The sequence below is a fragment of the Lampetra planeri genome, chromosome 3 (genome assembly GCF_965212315.1).
Source record: "Lampetra planeri chromosome 3, kcLamPlan1.2.h2, whole genome shotgun sequence".
Taxonomy (NCBI): Eukaryota; Metazoa; Chordata; class Hyperoartia; order Petromyzontiformes; family Petromyzontidae; genus Lampetra; species Lampetra planeri.
The window spans coordinates 22,726,187-22,747,722 of record NC_136109.1 but is presented as its reverse complement, the minus strand read 5'-3'; the positions used below and the strand labels follow the sequence as shown (position 1 = coordinate 22,747,722).

Genomic DNA, 21,536 nt, shown 5'->3' with positions numbered 1-21,536 from the left:
GCAATGCAATAGAATCCATTGTTGCGCTGCACGTCTATGCTGCCACCTTCGCCGATCAACACCGACCAGGGTGGTGAGGTGTGGTTAAATGATCTGCACGGCGTGGGGAGGCCCCTCATCCATCAGTGGATAGACAAAATGGCCGTAACATGTGCATGTCACATGATCCAAGGCCTCGCGTCTCCAATAATGTGGTTCAACAAAAAAAAACCGTCGATGGGCCTCTCTCACGCTGCGTTCTCTTGCGAATCTTAAATGTTTTTTTTACTGGCTGCCAACAAGAATACATTATTAAACATGCCCATATGTCTTGGGGGGAAATTAGCCGCTCCCAATGAATGGGGTGACCTTAAGATGCTACAAAATTAAATTCCTCGTCCTACTGGTTTCAAAAGGATGGCGGCTCCTCCACAACACATTCCTGCGGAGGGAGCTGGTAGGAACGTTGGGTTGCTCGGTCAATGGCCAGGGTCAACGGCGGCGTGGTGTATTCCGCAAATATGCCCGACTGTGAGGGCGGGCACAAGCCGGCGTGAGTAGGTTAAACGTTGAGTTTTATAAGGGCACCACGGGGTGACCAGCCCCTCCCCACCCAGCCCCACCCCTCCCACCCCCGACCCAGTCCCACCCTCCCCACCCAGCCCCTCCCCACTCAGCCCCTCCCCACCCAGCCCCTCCCCACCCTCTCCTCCCCACCCAGCCCCACCCTCCCCACCCAGCCCCTCCCCACGCTCCCCTCCCCACCCAGCCCCTCCCTCCCCACCCCACCCAGCCCCTCCCTGCACGACGGACGGACGCAATAATCCCCTGTGGGCTGGTGGAACCAGTTGGTTCCTACCAGTATTAACTTGCCGCTCAACTTCCCATCATCGTGTGCAGAATTAGGAAATAACTGCAAGAAAGTAACATAGAACCAACATGGGCTGCCGTCACATGCGATGTTTTTACTCCATCGTGGATATGCACCAAGATTTTTTAATCAGGCATGAACATTTTTCTTTGCTCTCTATAAAAAATATAACAACCCCATGCACGACAATGGAAATCCCAATTATAAATAGATTGGTATGTTAGTGGGATGTTAATACCAATCTAAATATGCTGATAAATTAAAAGTGACAATCTACCGTGTATTTACATTACAGAAGTTTCGAGCCTCGAAGAACCCAGAGAGATAGAAGGGCTTCAACTACCACCACCGGTGCGCTTTTTGCCACCTCCACCAGGTAATAATTTCTCCCACTAACCCTGCCAATTCAACACCAGGCAAGGTGCAGGCCATAAATCACTGGCTTGTTTGGCTTGCGACTACTTTTTACACAGTATTTGGGACAGAGCTGATGGGAACGCGTTTTTTTTGTCTTTCAGCTATGATTCAGTTTTAAGCAATCTGATTTATGACCCTTTGCCCGTTGATTTACGACAGCCACTCCATTATCGTCAATCTGTTACCTCCTCTCTCCCGCGTTGTTCTCAGGAACTGAATGTTTGTATTCGGACTCAGATTTCTGATGGCAGTCTGCTCACTTGGCTGACTCCTCTCATCTGTACCGTGTTCAGTTGCTTCAACTGTGGGGGCAGAATTTTGTTTTTCTTGCGCAGCTTCTTGGAACTAATTTCCAACCCCACGTAACCCTGCTTTTTATTTAAAGAAACGTGTCAACTCCCATCCAGTAGCCTTATTATAGGGGTGGATGCTGCCACGGTGCGCTGGTTATTTACACAAGGGCCTGGAATCCAGAGATCGCTTGGTTCGATCTGCTGTCATGGAAATTGACACAATGGGCAAGTTGATTAAATCCAACCAGCAGTGTAAATGGGCACACAAGTGAGTCGATTGTCAGGTTGCGTGTGGTGAGGTAAAGTGTGGGAACTCCCACCTTTTTACAAGGTGTCTGGGCCACAGTGGAAGAATAGGCCCTTCTGTCAGCAGTGGTACGAGCAAGAAATTGCAGGGCTGTCCTTAGTTTATGGCAAATATGTATTGTAGGCTTTAAGGCGACCGATTCAAAACACACACGTTCTGTTATTCACACACAGAGCCCGTGCCAGGGGAAACATCGGACATTTTTTACGAGGGCGCAGAGCGAGACTACGAGGAGGAGACGTTTGTTTCCGACACCGACGGCGAGACTTTCGACGTGGCGTACGAGGAAGGCCACCGCGTGGAACAGATCGGCCGCATAGAGAGCGACGGCGGCCGAGCAGACGTTAACGCAGAAGTGCAGGAGCAGCGCCGCGGCAAAGACGTGCAGCGCGACGACGCGGCGACGGCAGATTTGACGCGGCAAGGCGACACGGCGGTCGCGCTCCCAAAACTCCACCGTGCAGCCGACGACGGTCGGGAGAGCATCGGTGCCGATGGGCTCGCAGGTGGCGGCGACGGTGGTGACAATGCACACGTCGACAAGGCTAAGCAGGGGCAGCACGCTACCGTGCGGCACCTGGAGATTGAAAAGGTGGAGAGCAGGGTAGAACCGGAGGCTCGACGGGGAACGTACGAGGAGGACGTGCTTCAAATCAGAGAAATGGAAGCAGAGCTCGGAGACACTTTGAGAGCAGAGGGGGAGCTAACAGAACCGGCCACGAAAGAGGTCCCGCAAAGAGTGAGCTGGGAACACCTCGAGCAACGGGCAGAAATTCCCCCCCAGCAATTTTTTGAAGAGGGGGGCGAGCAGGAGAAAGAAGCAGCTGAAACAGAAACGCAGAGCAAAGACAACGCGGACACGAGAGATGAGCTTCCACGGGTCAGCAACGTGCGCAATGTCCAGCAACCTGGCACAGACGATCGGGAGCAGGAAGGACAGGGACAGAGCGCGCCGGAAGATTTGCTTTCACAGATAGCGCAGGAGGGCGTGGGCAGACGTTTCGAAGACTCAGAAGCTGTCCCGCTGACCACCAAGGTATTTACTTAAATAATGGGATTGTTGAAAAAAATGTGAAAACATAAAATAGTTTCCACAATAAACAATGACATTACCTAACTTTGTTTAAATATCATTTCAGGATTTGGAGTCTGCCTTCGTGCCAAGAGAGGACTAATCATTTCTCATCGTGCCCACCGCGGCACACACCACCAGTGATAGCGACGCAGACGTACTACTTTGGTACATGAAGTTGGTTCTTTAAAGACCTGCTTTGCTCTATGAAGTTCAGTGTCGTTTTGTAAAATATAACTTTTTAAAAAATATATTGGTTTAATCGACTGTTTATATCTGTACGGCTTCATAATACATTATATATTTGACGAAAAATATCGTGACACATTTTTTTTTCTATTTGCAACTAAGATGCAAGTACTGCTTGGTAAGATTTTAAACAGAAAACTTCAGTTAAAGTATAGATCTACTGACATTCCTATATTATTTATAACTACTATGCGGAAGAACAAAACCACAAATGTAAATACAGGTTTACTATATTTTTTCAGCACAATACCATAATCCCAGCTGTCCTACCTTTGCTAATTTTAAGAAATGCAAGCTTTGTTTTTAAACAGTAGAACATTGTATTTAAATAATGTTAGTGTAATGACTAGTTATTGGGATTAGCCATCTACAAATAATTTAACTCAAATGCTTACCTTTACGTCTAGTTATTATATATTCCAGAGACATAGGTGTGCTTTATTTTATGTTTGTGATTGACAAGAGCTGGTTGTATTTGTGTAAATTATGCCTACGTTTGTTAGGAACTGTCATACGACTGGCTAGACAATGACAGCTGACGTCACCAAAGAGGATGGACAACAATGAATAAATGAGACTTAGTGTAAGGTATTCTAAAATACATGCTTTATAATTATATTTTGTTTGGTTATGCACTTTTACTTTGTTTTCCAAAGTGCGTATTTAATAATAAAGTCAGTGAGTACTCTTGACATGTTGCTTTCAGATTGTTTTTATATTTAAAAAGAACTCGTTAGAAGCGCTCTTAACCTTCAAACATGTGCACTTGTGTGCGCACTGGTTCTGGGTAGAATCTGGTCAAACAGTTTGTGCTTTGGAATGTATTCCACAAGCTACGAAATATCGTAAACAATTATTGGAAAAATGGGCCTTCTTAGCAGGCCCGTTAATGGTTGAACTGTACATTGAACTTGATAATGAAAGAGAAATAGTCATGTGCCAAAACATAACTATTTTGTAATCAGTGCGTGCTACTTGCTAAAACACATGGCTCAGAAATGTAGACGTCAGTGAAACAAATTGAAAACTGCAAAGCATCATGGCGAGATGCATGCTTGAATTTCTTTGAGAACGAAAGAGGAACACATTAATTATGAAAACTTAATGACATAATCGAGACTTAATAAAATGAAGTGTTCTTGGGCAACACAGCAGGGATGAATGGTGAAGGATATTGAAGTGGCAGGCAATGACTGGAACCCATCAAAGATGCTCACTCTTCTATTGTATGTCATTTTTGGCGATTGCAACAGATCAGAAATTGATATCGAGATTTGATATCCATTCGACTGCATCAGGAGTCGCGTTAATACTGGTAGGAACCTCCTGGTTACACCAGCCCACAGGGGATTATTGTGTCCGTCGTGCAGGGAGGGGCTGGGTGGGGAGGGTGGGGAGGGTGGGGAGGGGCTGGGTGGGGAGGGTGGTGGAGGGGCTATTTGGGGTGGGTGGGGGGTGAGAGGGGTGTGGCTGGGTGGGGAGGGGCTGGTCACCCCGTGGTGCCCTTATAAAACTCAACGTTTAACCTACTCACGCCGGCTTGTGCCCGCCCTCACAGTCGGGCATATTTGCGGAATACACCACGCCGCCGTTGACCCTGGCCATTGACCGAGCAACCCAACGTTCCTACCAGCTCCCTCCGCAGGAATGTGTTTTGTTTCAGATCGCCGTTGAACGATCCGATTGGGCAGTCATTCACGATACGTTGCACGCACCGAGAAATCGCACCACAGACGCAAACTGGACTCTCGTTATTTGTTTTGCATTCATGGAGAAAGTGCCCAACCACATCTTCCTTCGAGTGTCTGGATCCAATTCAAGGAGGACCACATCTTCCTCGGTTGGTCAGATCGGGTTTGGAGGAATTTGGGATCGCTGCAACAGGTTGACGTGTGCCCAGGCTTCTCTTCATCTTGCTTCGGTGGTCTTGTCATCGTCACGGAGGTTCTTTGTATATTGCCAGAAAGGTTCTCTGGATTTGAGCCTGTGGGGTGGTGGCATGGAGATGTCCTTGTTTATTGGGAGATTTAGATTTTTGATGGCCTTGCGCTACTCCCTAGCACACGTGGCGTCGTGGCAATGTTTGCGAGGACCAGAAGCCACGGCAGCCAGTGTTGCTCTTTAGCGTCCCTGAGATGATCCTAATGGGCTGCATTTAGCTGTGTAACCACCAGCTTCGTGTGCACGCTGAGGCGGCATGTCTCGGTGTAGGGTGGATGATTACGGATTGTGAGAGGTGGCGGCTTGAGGAGGCCTTTATCCACACGTGGATTGACCATGGCTGACAGAACTGTAAACTGCTTCAAAATGTCTTCTTGGTTCTTTCGGTAAAGTCACGTAGAAGGAAAATAACGACGTTTCGGCTGAAACGTCGTGAGAATTATTTTATTATGTTTTATTATTATTATTATTTTCCATTCTACGTGACTTTACCGAAAGAACACAGAAGATGAATCCCTGCAGTCACGAAAGCTTTAAATCGAAATTTGCCTCAAAATGGTCAGCCAGGGACCCCTTACTTAAAAAAAAAACATAAAATAATTGACAAATTTGCACAAAGCATCGGTTACTAATTTGGTTGAGCGCATAAAAGTGCTTGTAAGCATATTATTAGTGCTTGGCTACATACAGTGCGAAAGTTCAACATAATTCCAACTAAAATACTTTTAAAAGTAGTGTAAAAAAAATCAAAATATTGCACACATTACAAAATATACATTTGTATAGAAATGTGGTCTTCTTCTTGGTTCTTTCGGTAGCGTCACGTAGAAGGGAAATAATAAAATAATACAAATAAAACAATAAAATACAATTCTCACGACGTGTCGGCCATAACGCAAGCAGCCGTCCTCAGGTGACGAACAGGTCTGTCGGAAAGACAGCCGAAACGTCGTGAGAATTGTATTTTATTGTTTTATTTTTATTATTTCCCTTCTACGTGACTTTCCCGAAAGAACCGGGAAGATGAATCCCTGCAGTCACGAAAGCTTTAAATCGAAATTTAAATGTGGTCTTACTATCATTAATTAGCCAGCTGTACTGACATTACCATTGACCAACAATTTTCCTCTTATCTTCAGCGTGTTATAAATGTTGAAACACTGTTTTAAAATACAACTTTTTTTTGCTACCAACTATTTTAAGAAATTGTTTTAATGTACTTGGTTATGGGTCACTACTGCTTGTGTACCTTTGAATTTTGCCCATTATGGATATAGCGCCAGATGGCACCACGACACATTTCAAAAACCCACATCTAGTCTGGCCGATAAACGTGTGGCATGAAAAGCTACACCAGCTGAAGGCACGTATTACAACTGGCCAAAAACACATTCCCTCTGGTTATGCATTTTAGCGAACCTTTTTACACAAACTAACATTTCGGCAGGCTGTGGCCGCCTTATTCCAACTCCTACAGAGGGCTTCTCGCCACTGCGCGCCTCGCCCGTCGCCCCCACTAATGTCATCTCTCCCATGTGCAGATCCTGACTATTCTAAATAGGGTGTGTACGCATATTTGCCTACAAAATACATTTCTTTTTTTGGGCAGGAGGGGGCGGTTGGCAATTTTGGAAACCTGTTGGTTCAACTTTGTACCCCCACATCTGGGGGGGAGGGGGGCGGTCCACTTTCTATAACTTTTTGATTCAGGACTTCTCTGAAGAGCTCACGTGCACATTCGAAAACCACACTCCTCTTGAATGCACTCGATTCCAAAGCGCTATAATGTAATACATGTGTAACCAAGTGACGTATGTAGGGTAAACACGACTTGGAACGCTTGCAAACAGTGTTCTCAAGCAACAAACATCCATGGGAAAAAGAGCCTTTCACAGAGAAAACAGCAAATCATTTACATTGAAAATTTATTATGGACTGCTTAATATGAAACGTCTTCCTACAAGAAAATAAAGGGCAAACCTTTTCAAAATGAGAGAACACCAATTTGTAAATAAAAACGCTCACTTAATACATCCTCACGTTCGAATTACTCACCAGGATCACGAGTTACTCGTATGTCAAAACACAATGAAAAGTATGCAAGTGCTTTTTCTTTTTTCAATGGGGCGAAACATAACCATGTGCACAGTGTTTATACGGTATACGTGAACACCAAAGGGGAGATAGCTTTCTATATTGTCCAATAACATTCAAACACTACAGCAATTACACCATTATACTGGAAATGCAAAGCAAGGTACAAGTGTCATGTAACAAAAAAAAATAGCCAAAGTACAACTACAATTATAGTGATTACCAGAAATGTTTTTCCCCCTTCTGCGGCCCAGTCACTTTTGAACAATACATGTATCGGTAAGCGTTCTGTCCTGTACATGAAGCTGCCCGAAGTGTAGATGAACCAGACGATGCCGGTCCAGCGGAATAAACGGAACGTAGGGAGCCCCTGCCCGCTCTTATTTCAGCCCGAAAGCGCACGTCCATTCACAGATATTCTTTGCAAATGACAACTGTTTTCGCAATGAGCCGAGTATGCATATTTTGAAAGGTTTTTTTTTCTTTCCCCACACCAAGTAAAAAAAAGACGAAAGTCAAATATGCACAATTGTATTAAAAAACCCCTATTGTTGTGTGGTACAAAACAAATAAATTAGGCCCTTTTATATTTTTTTTTATCGGAAGCAGGAGTTGGCAACCTGCACTGGGCAGAGGCTTTCCTGCATCAGGTGTGGTCACCGTTTTTTGTTTTTTTTGTTAAGAGGTAAAAAAAAAACTGACACTCAAACAGCAGATGTGTGTGTGTGTCGGGCAGCAAGCACCGGAGCTCTGGCTTCCAGACGGTGCCTGGGATGGATGCTCGTCATCTTGACAAGAGGTAGATGTGTACGCATTTGCACTTTTCGTGTGCGTCAATGCGAATGGGGGCAGCCCAATGGTGTGCTGCACAGATACCGTTAAGTCCAGGGTGGACGGGGTGAGAGTGTCCGGAGGTATATGAATGCTGGGTCTTGTTTGCCGGAAAGCACAAGCCCTGCTTTGCTCGCTGTCCAAGAGATTACGGCTGGGTGTAAGGTGCAGCCGGGTGTAGGTGCATATATTTGTGTTTTAGTTTTGATGTCCCCCCACCCCCCGCCGCACCTCCGATGAGCACGTTTGGCTACGTACGGTGGTGCGAAAGAAGTTCAACGCATACATACATACATGAACACAAAACAGGCGTTTGTGTGTTACGAACCACTGAAGCGGTAGGCACGCGCGCATGCATGCATGCGTGTGTGTATATGATGGCACCGAAAATGAATGGAGTGGCAGATTTTGGATTAACTGTCCATACGTGGGGTGGGGGGGCGGAAACACAAATACCATTGCATAACAAAAGGGCAGAGGACAAAGGAATCGGATGAGTTTAAATAGACGTGCCATGAAACACAAATGTACCAGCAAAAGCGTGTAACTGAATATACAAGTAGGCAAAGATGTCCAATTTGTTGTTTTCCTTAATGTCCTGCAATCATGACGAATGAGGCTGCAATGTTTTAATAGGTTGAAACGTAAGCATTCTAATAAAAAAAAACACTAACCAAATTAACAAGAGCGAAAAGGAAATTGCCAGACAATTTTTTTTTTTGTCAGGGAAAAGAACTTGCTGTACATTATCAAAAGGTATTTATTGAGAAGACGCTAAAGTCCGCCGACATTCCTCTTGCCCAGCCCAACAATTAACCACCGAATAAATAACCTAACAAAAAATTAACATGAACTGTAATCGTGTTCCTTTTTTCAATATTACAAAAAAGGTACAATACAAACTTTTTTTTTGTTTAAAGCAGGTAAGAAAGCAGGCAAAAAGCTCAAAGCCAGAAAAAATATGTCATCTTAAATATTTAGCAGTGGATTTTCAATATTAATATCTCAAAGAAGAGACCAAGTACAGTATATACAAATGAAAGCACAGGCATCCCCCCCCCCCCAGCTCCCTGGATTTAATGACGTGAAGGTAATAAGAGGGAAAAGCATTGCCTGCTTTTCCAAAAAACACGTTTGTATCTAAACAAAAATCTTGTAGCAGGCAAACACCGGTTACTCCATTATGACATTTAAATCATGATTAAAGGAATAATAATAATGATAGAAAAGAACCAATGAGAAAAAAACAACTTCAGATATACAGACGGTGATTACCGGTAGAATTTTTCTTCGCTGGTGCGGTTTGGTACTATTAGCTGCAGAGCATAGCTGACCTGAGTGTGTTGGTTTAGAGCAGTCTAAAATAATCTTATCAAAGAAACTAATCTCATATTAAGTTATTTCACTGCTACTTTCCAGTAAAAATATTTTCGCTGTACACAACTACGTGTAAAACAGACTAATCGCACACAAAATACATATATGTATATGAACACGTTGCAATAAAAAACGAAATTTAAACCAGCAGCAAGATAATAGTTTGAGACACGAAAGTCGATGATGATACATAACAAGACACAGTTTCTAGAACGTCTAAAAGAAAAAATACTTTAACTAAATTTCAAAAAGGAACTTAAAAATGCACACAATTAAATATGAAATGAAAATACACTGAATACTTTAAAACGTTTACAGCAATGTCATCTTCAGAAATGCCTACCCTGCTTTTTTTCTTAATTGACTGCCCAAACCAACCTTTGATGATGGAGAGTCTATTACTATCAGAAATCCTAAAATGTTAAATTATAAAGTGAAAGGGAAATTACCCTACTCAGGATGTCTGCAGTCTCGAAAAAAACATTTTGATGGCTCCACACACACCATCTTTTCTGAGGAGCATAATGTAACCTTCATATCACTATAAATGTGTATAAATCTACATCGGTGGGAGTGTTTTTACTAACAATTTACAGAGAAATAAAGCACATTCAACCATGACAGCCCACATGGCACCAAAAATAAATTTTCCCTTCTCAACCTCATCGTTCATGATTTTATTTTGAACTGTCAAATATATTTTTGTGCCCGCAATGGGCAAGTGGGCATCCAACCTCAGACTAAACATCAGCAGACCAGCTGAGAATGAGAACATTATCTCTTCCCTCCATCGGATAAAATGCCAGGCCCTTGACAATTAATCCCCTATAAGTACTCTTGCTTCAACTTTGGAAGAACAATTCGATTCTTTTAAATGTTTACGTGTATTCAGTTTCCCATAGAATTTGGAATGAAAGTACGCAAATTTAAACTTCACCACAAATGTATTGACAAATTCCTACTGGAACAGCTGGGACAGCCCTGTAAAATGCCTTTAATTCAGGATATAACATATGTGACAAGTGTAAACTGATGTACACGGCAAAATGAACCAAACAAGTAATAAAAAGAAACCCAAAACATCTTTACAGCTAATGCTTGTTGGTCAGATTTCATTGCAGTCTATTTTATTGCAAAATAAAATAGCCCTACATAGTCATAAATTTGATCCTTCTCTTAACTGTAAACCCTTCCCTAAAAATAAATAGTATAGGTAAATGCCAGGATATATTGTTTTTGTGAAAAATGTCAACTCACAGAAGTAACAGATTTTGGTGTCAAAAAAAAAAATAAGTGGAACGCAGAGAACACAAATGTCACATGCATGTTTCATTACAGGAAATACAGTTTGATGCCTTTAACACTAAAAATACATCAGCTGTAGATAGCTTTCTTCATTAACTTCTAATTCTACCATAATTTGATACAAAACTGTATCAGTCCTTTGTAAATAAAACATCCAATGGGGGCAGCCTTGCTTGCTTTATATCACGTTTTCAACTCACAGTAGCTAATATTGATGACGAGAGAGCCAACACTGTAGCCCTTAATTCTGTCCATGTTATGAAAAATGTAGCTGTTACAATAGGTGGTTATGGAAGGATCAATGCCCTTTCCAACAACAAAGTAGCCCAACAAAAATAAGGTACTGCACTTTTGGAATAAACTCTCAGGTTTCTTATTCCTTCATTCCTTCTTATTAAGGCTGCACACCATTGTTGTGCCGGGCAACAGCTCCTTGATGGGCCCTGATGTCTTCATCCCAAAACTGCAGACTACGCAGTGGGCCGGTGGCCCAATGAGTATATTGCTGTACAGCTAAAAAAGTTGCATATCACTATTACTTGATGTTGTGGTAACAATAATCCTGGTAAGGAGACAACTCCTGGGATTTTGGTATTGGCAGTTATAAAAACATAGGAGTTTCCCCGCATCCACGATTGCCGCACTTGATAAACTCTTGGTTTTTTTTTGGTGAGAAATAAAAAAAATGGGCAGGCTAACATGCTGTTGACTGAGGGAGTGGCAGCGCCCGTCCATCTTTTCTTCCACCATTCATGTGGGCATAAGGAAGCTGTTTGTTGCCCGATGCAGTTGGCGACGGTAGGTTGACCCCGGCCTTTGTGGGCGATAATGACACGGAACCAGAGCCGGTAGGAGAGGATGGCACCGAGCTCTCAGACGATGATTCAGCACACGGAGGCTTCTCTGCTGGGAGGGTGTCTAATCGTGCATATGGCTGATTTCGCTCATCCACCGCTTGAACACCAAGCACAGGGACTGGAGAGGAAGGCTCCCGCATGTCTGGCATGCCCGCAAAGGCCACCTCAACATCTACCATTGGCCCCTTTTTCTCAAAAGATTGCGGCACTTGCTGCTGCTGCTGCAGTTGCTGCTGCTGTTGCTGCTGCTGATGCTGCTGCTTTTGCAGTTGTTGCCGTCCTCCTTTCTCTGGGGTCGCCCTCATATCCACCGCCAAGTAGGGCGAAGATGAAGAATGGAGTCGACCGCTTGCCCTGCTGACCTCAGAGGGTGAAAGAGACTTGCTCGGTGATGCCCCTTCAAGCTGACAGGGTTCTTCATCGAGGGGGTAGCTCTGCATGCTCTGCATGCTCTGCATCTCCATCCCAGGTGGGTCACGATCGTGATCCGGAGGTCTGTTCTCCTCGCTGTGATAGAACGAGAACTCGTGGAAAGATGGATGAAGGTCAGGGGCAAGCCCGTCAAGGATTTCCAGAAACGTTGGTCGCATGCGTGGGTTGTACTGCCAGCACTTGCGAATTAGCTCTTGTCTGTGGATTAAAAGAAAAGGAAAAGTGTTAGGAATTTGACAAAAAAATATTTGTACCAACCCTTAATTTCACCATTATTACTATTATAAAAAGAGTTTTAACACGTAATTTAGACCAATTACATCATGTATTTTCCATTTCATCCTCTTGCATGAAATGCAATTTTCTTAAAATACATTTTTAACAAGGAGCCATGCTGAAATAGAACATGAAAAAGTAGCTATTGGAGAAATCATGCAATGTTTACTTGTGTAGTTTAAGGTGTGAAATGCAACAATAATTATCAGTATAATTTAAAACACACGTACATATATTTTCCATTAATTCGAAACCAAACTTCTGCATAATTACAACAATTACAAAGAAGAGCAAAAAATATTGAATTTAAACTCACAGCCTATCTGGACAAGCTGGGGGCAATACCAATAGCCCACCGTCCATGACAAACTTGAGGACCTGCTCGTTGGACAAGCCCTGATATGGTTGCTCAGCTTGCGTGGCTATCTCCCACAGAACAACTCCAAAAGACCTGTAAAACAAATCGGCATAAACAATTACAATTGCACACACTTGGAAGATCACTGGGCTCATTATTCTAGATAATTAAATCATAATATTCCAAAGAAACTGAGATGGTGACTTTTCAAAAGGAGTCAAGTTTCTACTTGTCAAGTCACTTTACACATTCATTTAATCACTGATAACTGACTTTTTAAAATACCTTGATATTAATAAACGACCGAGAGGAGGAGCCATTGAATTATTTTAACTTCGTGGAATCCTGAGGAATGGCTACTACTTGGTGAGACCATCATCCAGCAGTGGATTGATCATGGCTGATGATGGTTAACATCAGAAATGCAGCATATCTATAAAGCCAAATTGTAAGAACACCCCATTTTCCTTGTACGAGTTATTGCTGCCAAGGTCGTGTTACTCCCATAGATTAATGCAATCCATACTCACCAAACGTCCGAGTGGGTGGTGAACACACCGTCTTTGAGTGACTCAGGGGACATCCAGCGCACGGGAAGCAGCCCCTTCCCGCCCTTGCGATAGTAATCGGTTTCATAAATGTCCCGTGTCATTCCAAAATCTGCAGAAACACACAGAACAAGTGTGTGTAACGCTTGATGCATTCGTTTTGATGTGTAGAGATATAGGGGGGAAAAGGACCCTCTCTTACCATGAGCGCATCACAAGAGCGCGCATAGAAAATATAAGCGATGACGGAAACGTGGGTAAAATATGCTTCGACTTAAATCGTTAGAATAAAAAAAACCTCAGGTCACATATTACATTGAACCCTTCATGATGATTATACACAGCTGGTAAACGACACTACGCTGCCCGAGGCCTTCGAAATGGAAAGTTTCCACGTACACGTTAAACCGTGCCTGGCTCAACACGACGTGAAGAATATGTCACGTGTCACACGTGTGTGACTCGGCCTTGTGAAAACGCACCGCCGATTTTGACGGTGAAGTCCTCTGCCACCATACAGTTTCTAGCAGCGAGGTCACGATGCACAAACTTTTTGGCGTTGAGATAAGCCATCCCGTCGGCAATTTCGCCCGCCATCTGCAGCATCTCCGGCAGGCTTGATGGGGGCCGTGTTGGCTTTTTCTGTAAAATGGAGAGGGTACTTTTTTTTTTAGCTCTTCACCTAGGGCTGAGGAACTGAAAGAGCTAAGACTCATGTCAGAACTTTTGCAACTGCACTGCAAAGACAGTCTATCTTAAAGCAACTGGCCAAGCACACACAGAGTAAAACATTGTGATCACATCTTCTTGGTTCTTTCGGTAAAGTAAAATACATTGTATTTTATTATGTTTTATTTTTATTATTTTATTACTTCCCTTCTACGTGACTTTACCGAAATAACCAAGAAGATGAATCCCTGCAGTCATGAAAGCTTTAAATCGAAATTGTGATCACAGCATACGCTTCACGATTTCAGCCATCATCAGTAAATGTATTAAATTCACATTGCACAAATAACGGGTATTTTTACTTGCACATTTGTATTGTCAACTACAAGGCTATACATAGTATTAATATGGATACAGTAAAAGTCAAATGATAAAGGACACATATGACACCTAGTTCTGTGGCTATAAGGCTTGTTGAACTCGTGGGGAAAACCCGATGGAATACATCTTCATGTTCGTAGCGATGACATTAACATAACGCCAATACTATGGTCTCAGTAAAATAATATACGGTGTTACAGAACAGTCATGGTTTATGAAACATATTTAATTACAGCGGTGTTTTAAAATTTGTTTTGCTATACTATCCAGTGAATATCAACATGACAAGAAAAATACAAGATTGGTAATGATTATTTATTTCATTATTTCTTGTACACAAGAAAAGTGGATACATTTGATTATTTCTCAGCAGTAAAAAAATACAAAGTGAAAAAAGAAAATAGGCTTTCCCCTTTCTGGCAACAATGTAGGTATTACAATGTTCAAACACCAAATATATTTCTATTGCAAAGCATCAAGTTTGCATTAACCACACACACTTGTGGAAAAACATGTAAACAACCCTTTTTGCATACTCAAACAGAATGTTTTAATATACATTTGTCATTCCAGACAGCAGAGTCCACATTTAAAGGATAATAAAAATGCAGCCCTCACCTCAGCATCAGGTCGCAGAGACCGGAGATAACTTTTCAGGTCACCACGTGTCATCAGCTCCATTATCACCAAAATGGGCTGAGCCTGCGAAACAACTCCCAAAAGCCGAACCTATAACCCATGCAAAACGAAACAAGTGACACACACACACACACAGATCAAACTTAATATCATACCTTCTATACCTAATGCCAAAATTCATACATGTTTTCAAATATGAAAATTAGATTTCGATTTAAAGCTTTCCTGACTGCAGGGATTCATCTTCTTGGTTCTTTCGGTAAAGTCACGTAGAAGGGAAGTAATAAAATAATAAAAACATAATAAAATAATTCTCACGACGTTTTGGCCACAACGCAAGCAGCCGTCCTCAGGTGAAAACCAGGTCTGTCGAGGCGACAGCGTCTGAATGTTCAGACGCTGTCGCCTCGACAGACCTGTCGAGGCGACAGCGTCTGAATGTTCAGACGCTGTCGCCTCGACAGACCTTTTTTCACCTGAGGACGGCTGCTTGCGTTGTGGCCGAAACGTCGTGAGAATTATTTTATTATGTTTTTATTATTTTATTACTTCCCTTCTACGTGACTTTACCGAAAGAACCAAGAATATGAAAATTTGCTTTAGAATGTCCTCTACAAATCTCACCAACAAAGAATGCGAATGGTCTTCACAATGTGACCTGAGGCTACAAGTCTCACGCAAGTAGTTTTTCGAGCTTGACCGTCTCGGTGTGTAAAAAAAAAAAATACTCCAGTCTGGCAAATCACTACAATTAAAATACCAGTAACGTAAGACTGCCCTCCCCGCGTTTCACGTAACAAATACTTGGCCGCACGCGAGTTGCGTAAAAATACAAAACCTGCATTGGCCACAAATGAGCAGAGGCTCCGTAAATATAAAAAACCGTCTCATTCCAAAGGCTCAGGTTGGCAGACCTTCACGTGGGCAGGGAAGGAGCTGCACGACGCAATGAGAATGAATCCTTACCACGTGGTGACAGTTGAAGGACTTCATGACCGAGGCCTCGTTGAGGAACTCGTAACGCTCGCGCATGGTGGCCGTCTCGTTCACCGTCTTGATGGCCACGCGCGTCTCGTCCTCGCCCTTCACGATGCCGCGAGCCAGGCCCTCGTACACCATGCCGAACGTGCCCTGGCCCAACTCCCGCATCATCTTCACCTTGTCCCTCTCCACCTCCCACTCGTCAGCAATGTAAACTGGCCACGGCACAGGGCAGAAGGAAAGAGGGAAGCGATGGTTGTTATATCCTAATGCGTAGGTTTTCATGCTCGAGTCGTATAACGAGCTCCGATGTGTTTCCGGGTTGTGCCGCACGTTGTTCTCCATGATGTCCGACGTTTCACTCTCATGCGTTGTTACCATGATAAGGACCTCCGAAATGTGAGGTCTTGTTCTGTATTGGATGTTTTAATATACACGGTTTTTTTATGATACATATAGATGGTTAGTTATTACACATCACAACTACATTGACATTTAGAATACACGATATTTACCATGTTGTGTCAATGGTGTATTAATAAGAGGCTAGTGCCAGATGAACTGTTAAAGCAATACCAAAACAGAAATTTAAAACATTATCTTTGACTTATTTTATCATTGTTCTTAAAAAACACTTGGAATATATGTCGAGATGAACAGAGGCAAAAGACTCTCACCATCAGCTGTGCTGAAATACTCAGGGTTGACCGATGCATACAAAACTCCATTGGGTACTGCTGCTTCATTTCTGTTCAAACACAGAATGTATACACACAAAGTAAAAAATACTAACTCAAACGGGGCAATCATTAGGAATAAACTAAACTATAAACTATTTTTATTTTAGCAGATAAGGCCCACTAAGCTCTATAGCTTTTTTTTCAAAACCGACCTGGCAACAAATGAGAACTCAACGAAGTGGCCTATCATGTGGAAATTTATAGCAGGCAAAAACTCTAAACGAATGTTTCTAAATGTGGAGGGAAAAACCGGAATACCGGGAGAAAAATCCACGCAACCACAGGGAGATCATGCAAACTTCACAGTACACCAGGCGAGGTAGTTAACATCCCGCCACTGCAGTGCCCCACAGGTATGAACAGGATGGCATTCTGTTCAAGGTATGAACAGGATGCCATCTGAATTTCACCCCAAAAAGCCATGCGAATACGAATACGTTTAAAAAAATGTCTGAATGCGGTCAAAACGTGTAACATCATGTATAGGTGAATTAAATGCATAGATAGGTTAAAGGAATGGGAGAGGAGAATGCCTACAAAAATTCTATTTTTTTATCCTCTAATAATGTAAAAAGAGAGTGCCAATTACAATTCTGAATCACAACTGTTGAAAGTTTAAAATGTTAAAACCGCACACAGTGTACACGTGTTTTCTTGGCAGATACACGGTGAAAGCAATGAGGCAGAATTGTGCTATTTGAGCGATAACGTATATGAACATGAACTCTGGAAACTCGTAATGCAAAACTTGCAGCACAATCCTCCGACAATAGCCCATTTGCTCATGGTAAACATTGGGGGCCACTAATTGTGTCCACGAGTGCAACTGTTGGGATTAAGACTACCATCTCTGAGAATACAACAACGCATCTTTACCTTTTCTTCATGAAGAAGAACCCAATCATAGCGACACCAAGGATGATGAAAACCACAGCAATGGTCACCGGAACGGCCAACATCAGTGGATCCTTTTTGGCTGTAAATACACGTGAGTAGTAAAATAATGTTTACATTCCACAAATACGCAAGTTAAAAAGGGGCACTCAACAGCCCACATTTTTGCACAAAAGACAAAAAAATCCCCTGTTTAGCCTGTTGGGGCAAGTGCTGTTAGCAACCACCTATGAAAGCCGGCACGGTACACGAGGGGGTTGGTGGCAAGCACCACGCCCGCCCGCCTTTGTATTCCCAGCGGCGACGTTTACACATCGCACCAGGTACTTATTTGGATGCCGAGTCAACCTAGGTGAGGCCCAGGAACAGTTCAGAAAATCGTCACCGGTGTTGCTGTGAGCGGGGAATTAAACTTGGGTTGCCGGGTATGCAGAGCAGCACGCTAATCACTGGGCCACCGCTCCATAACAAACAACATGCACACACATTCACAATTTACTATGTTGTGCAGTACAGTCAGTCAACAATCACCAAATGGAATGCGCAAATTAAAAATAAAATGGGACATTCTCCGTAACCATGTTGCAGTTACCCAAACTTGGCCAGTAAATGGCCTCCCATGGAGGTGGAGCTATTTCAAAATGGGCTCCTGACACAAAGATGTGATTATGCTGCTGCTGCTACTGCAGCAGCCGCGATTAGATGGGTGGAATGCAAAGTTATACCACCATTAAAATTAATCACCTAGCTAATAACACTATTGTCTCATGAAAACTCCACAGTTAAATTTATAACCCAAGACAAACTTCTTTGTGTCAAATTATACCACGTTACCATGCTAAAGCTTCAAACTAATTTGGCACTTGGTGTATACCAGTGTCAGCAGATCACGCTAACATATACAACTATTTCTAGAATGGGACAATGAGGCAGAATGACAACTGAAATCGAGCCAAAACGAGTCTCTAATTATCCTGTCGACACAACCCAAAACTGGGTCACTTTCATAATTTTTCAAAGTTAGACGGCCAAACATGTTTACTGTATTTCAGTCATCTATTTTCGCAACCACAAAATGTATAGACATTTTCCAAACTAAATCCTTCTGTTGAGCATTACGTTAATTACACAAGTAAGCTATGACCAATGACAGAAAGTGGCATGTGTTTGATTATTCCATTGCTAAGGGAAGCAGTGAACATTTGAAATTGCTAAACTCGAAATGTAATAAATGACTGCATTTTTTTTCACGAATAAAGACCGGCCAAATATCACTCGGCAGTTAGATGATAATGCACATTTTCACCAGGATGTCATCCCATTCCAGCTCCGAGATGTCGAAATGAAAGCGAGTTCGCCGTCAAGGCTTTGCGTTGAGACCACTGGTCGTGTCTTATAGGTGCATTATAAATAAGTGCACTACCCACGATAAAGATGTAAATTTAAAGGCCCCATCTGCTTCCCCGTGGCCGTAAATGATCCCATAATACGATTCAGAAGAGTAAACTTTCGAGTTCCGCTGCCAAAACAATTTGCCTGCAGCATCCAAATTCCCACGGGAGAATTGTACAAGGTCTCCTTGTGAGCAGTGCTTAACACAGCTACCCTAGATAATGCTAATGAGGAGATAGACTGAGCACACTACTTTGTTAAGTGTTAAGGAATGCATCCAACAAAATTGCAACAGCAGACCTACGTGTGAAAATAAATCTTTTGGAATGTTTGTTAAACGGTTTGGTAAAAAATGCCAATAGGACGAACACAAACACAGTGCCGTAATTTGGTGGCCACAACAGTACACACGCGGTACGTCACAATCAGTTCAGCACGTGTCTCCCTCTAGCTGGAACTAGAATCTAACCACTGCATGGCCAAAAAGCCTCAAGGCAATGGGTCCATCAAAAGCATATGTTCTCCACCTAAAGTCGAGATGCTAATCCCTAAGAAAAGGACGGGAGGGGATATTTTAACGTGTGCATCCTTCATTAATCAGAGCTGAGCTATTTTGTTACAGTGGTACTATGAGCAGCAATGCAATAATAATATATTTTTACAAGTATTGTACTGGAAATTATCATGTTTTTGTACTGTTTGTTGTTGTAACGTTCTTACCCGCCCTTACTGGACATCTGTGAAAGAGCTTTATAGATCATCGGATTCCTCCAGTATAAATAAATATTCTGATTCTGATATTTCTTGATAAGACATTAAAATGATTCCAAGTTTTAATTGATAAATATAAAAAAAATGTCTCTACTCTGACCATAATCCCTGATTACTGCGCAGAATAATAACACAAACAAAATGTTTTTTTGCAAATAATTCTAATAGCGTCCCATGTCCAAAGAACAACAGAGTTCAATCAAATACAACCAACAGGCCAAAAAACAGTATTTCCTACACTATAACCCATTGCCCCTCATACAAACTTATTTTGCATTGTCTTGGAGAATTATGGGTAAAAGCAAATAAGCATATCTCCATTCTGTGTCTCTACATATAAATAAATATATGTTACAGTCCATCAACCTATTGGTTTTCCCATCCAATATTATGAAGCAACATTTATTTAAGAAGCCCGCATGTGCCGATTGAGCTCCAAAAGGTCAAAACTGGTCCAGGGTCTGAATAATTAAACAAATGCTGCTTGAAAACGTTGGTATGGAAAGCCAATGGGCTGAACCAAAAACATTATTGTACTTTTACGTGAAGATGTAGGATGGATTCTGCATATAATTACTCATGGTCTCCTTTCGCATGACAAAGGTAAGTCAGACGGTTAAGCTGTAAAGAGGGTGAAACAAAAACATCTTGCATCGTAATCCAAGTGCAGCATGCGTTCCACATCGACGCAAACGCGAGCTTGCATGTTACGGTGCCAAACGCAGTGCATACCTGGGTCGGGAATGCGGAAGTGAAAAGGCTCGGTCCAGGAGCCATTTCCAGAAAGCGAGATGGCACGGATGTGAGCCGTGTAATCCCCCGGCAGCAGATGCCGAACCTGGAAACCTTTCCCTTCCCGGTAGGAGCTCCTTGAGACGCAGTGCTGCTGAATCTGGCTCTAATGCAATACAAAGACAAAACAAAAAAAATCCCCCGTATAGCCTTTACAGACTGCTGGGGCAAGTGCTGTTTAGCAAACACCTTATGAAGGCCGCCATGGCACACAAGGGTGGACAGCACCATGGCCACCGCTTTTGTCTCCCTAGTGGTAATGTTTACACATCGCACGAAGTACATTAATTAGGCTGAGTCAATCTAGGGGAGGGCCCAGGACCGGTTCAAATACTCGTCACTGGTGTTAGCTGAGAGCGGGAACCCAACTCGGGTCACCAGATTCGTCGCGCAGTGCACTAACCCCTGCACGACTGCTCCCCACATGAAATAATTCAGTAAAAAGACAAAAAAAAACATGTAGCCGACAGATTTTTGGGGCAAGTGCAGCACCAATGAAAGCTGGCAGACAGCATACAAGGGGATGGGAGATCAGCACCACACCAGCATACACACACATGCCACGTTGTCTACACGTACAAATCCTTGGAGATGTTAAAGATAACTGTTTAGTCACAATGCAGTTTTTTCTGTGAGATTCATTCAACGAAGCTGTCATCCACTATAAGTGCAAGCAAAATCCCTTCAATATTTGACAAGTGACTTCCCACTCAGATATACAATGAGCTGTCAAGATTCAGAGTCACTATCTATTCAGTAATCCATTCTTTTTCTATGTTTTCCATCTTGGCAGTATTCTTTTTATGTTTTTTGTCAACCTCATCTGAAATTGTATATGCTGCCTCCAACTAAATGTGTCATTCGCAAAAAAAATTCAGGAATTCATTCTCACGTGCCCAAATGCAAATTTCGTAATATTGCAATCGATGCATAATTATAAGCTTACCCAAAATATGGTGCATTTTTACGTGCCAAAAAATGAATAGTACTAACTTACACAGGCTTGGTGGGAATCTAATTAAAAAAGCCACTTGATAAGTAAATACTGAGCACAACTCTGTGGCCAAATC

At 42.7% G+C, this 21,536-nt stretch overlaps 2 protein-coding genes across 2 annotated transcripts in view; one reads left to right on the top strand and one right to left on the bottom strand.

The window, feature by feature from the left end:
• The window catches only part of CPAMD8 (C3 and PZP like alpha-2-macroglobulin domain containing 8), a 50,673-nt gene extending 46,793 nt beyond the window's left edge, over window positions 1-3,880 (top strand). The window contains exons 41-43 of the mRNA XM_078623964.1: window positions 1,146-1,226; window positions 2,041-2,903; window positions 3,007-3,880. Of these exons, the coding sequence (XP_078480090.1) occupies window positions 1,146-1,226; window positions 2,041-2,903; window positions 3,007-3,042 (980 nt within the window). The 3' untranslated portion in view covers window positions 3,043-3,880. The remainder of the gene's footprint in view (window positions 1-1,145; window positions 1,227-2,040; window positions 2,904-3,006) is intronic.
• A 7,411-nt stretch (window positions 3,881-11,291) lies between these two features.
• The window catches only part of LOC144741446 (insulin-like growth factor 1 receptor), a 104,851-nt gene continuing 94,606 nt past the window's right edge, over window positions 11,292-21,536 (bottom strand). Inside the window, exons 13-21 of the mRNA XM_078623972.1 lie at window positions 20,407-20,572; window positions 17,494-17,593; window positions 16,555-16,625; window positions 15,863-16,092; window positions 14,876-14,986; window positions 13,690-13,849; window positions 13,190-13,319; window positions 12,618-12,752; window positions 11,292-12,223 (exon numbers count right to left, since the gene is read on the bottom strand). Of these exons, the coding sequence (XP_078480098.1) occupies window positions 11,431-12,223; window positions 12,618-12,752; window positions 13,190-13,319; window positions 13,690-13,849; window positions 14,876-14,986; window positions 15,863-16,092; window positions 16,555-16,625; window positions 17,494-17,593; window positions 20,407-20,572 (1,896 nt within the window). The 3' untranslated portion in view covers window positions 11,292-11,430. The remainder of the gene's footprint in view (window positions 12,224-12,617; window positions 12,753-13,189; window positions 13,320-13,689; window positions 13,850-14,875; window positions 14,987-15,862; window positions 16,093-16,554; window positions 16,626-17,493; window positions 17,594-20,406; window positions 20,573-21,536) is intronic.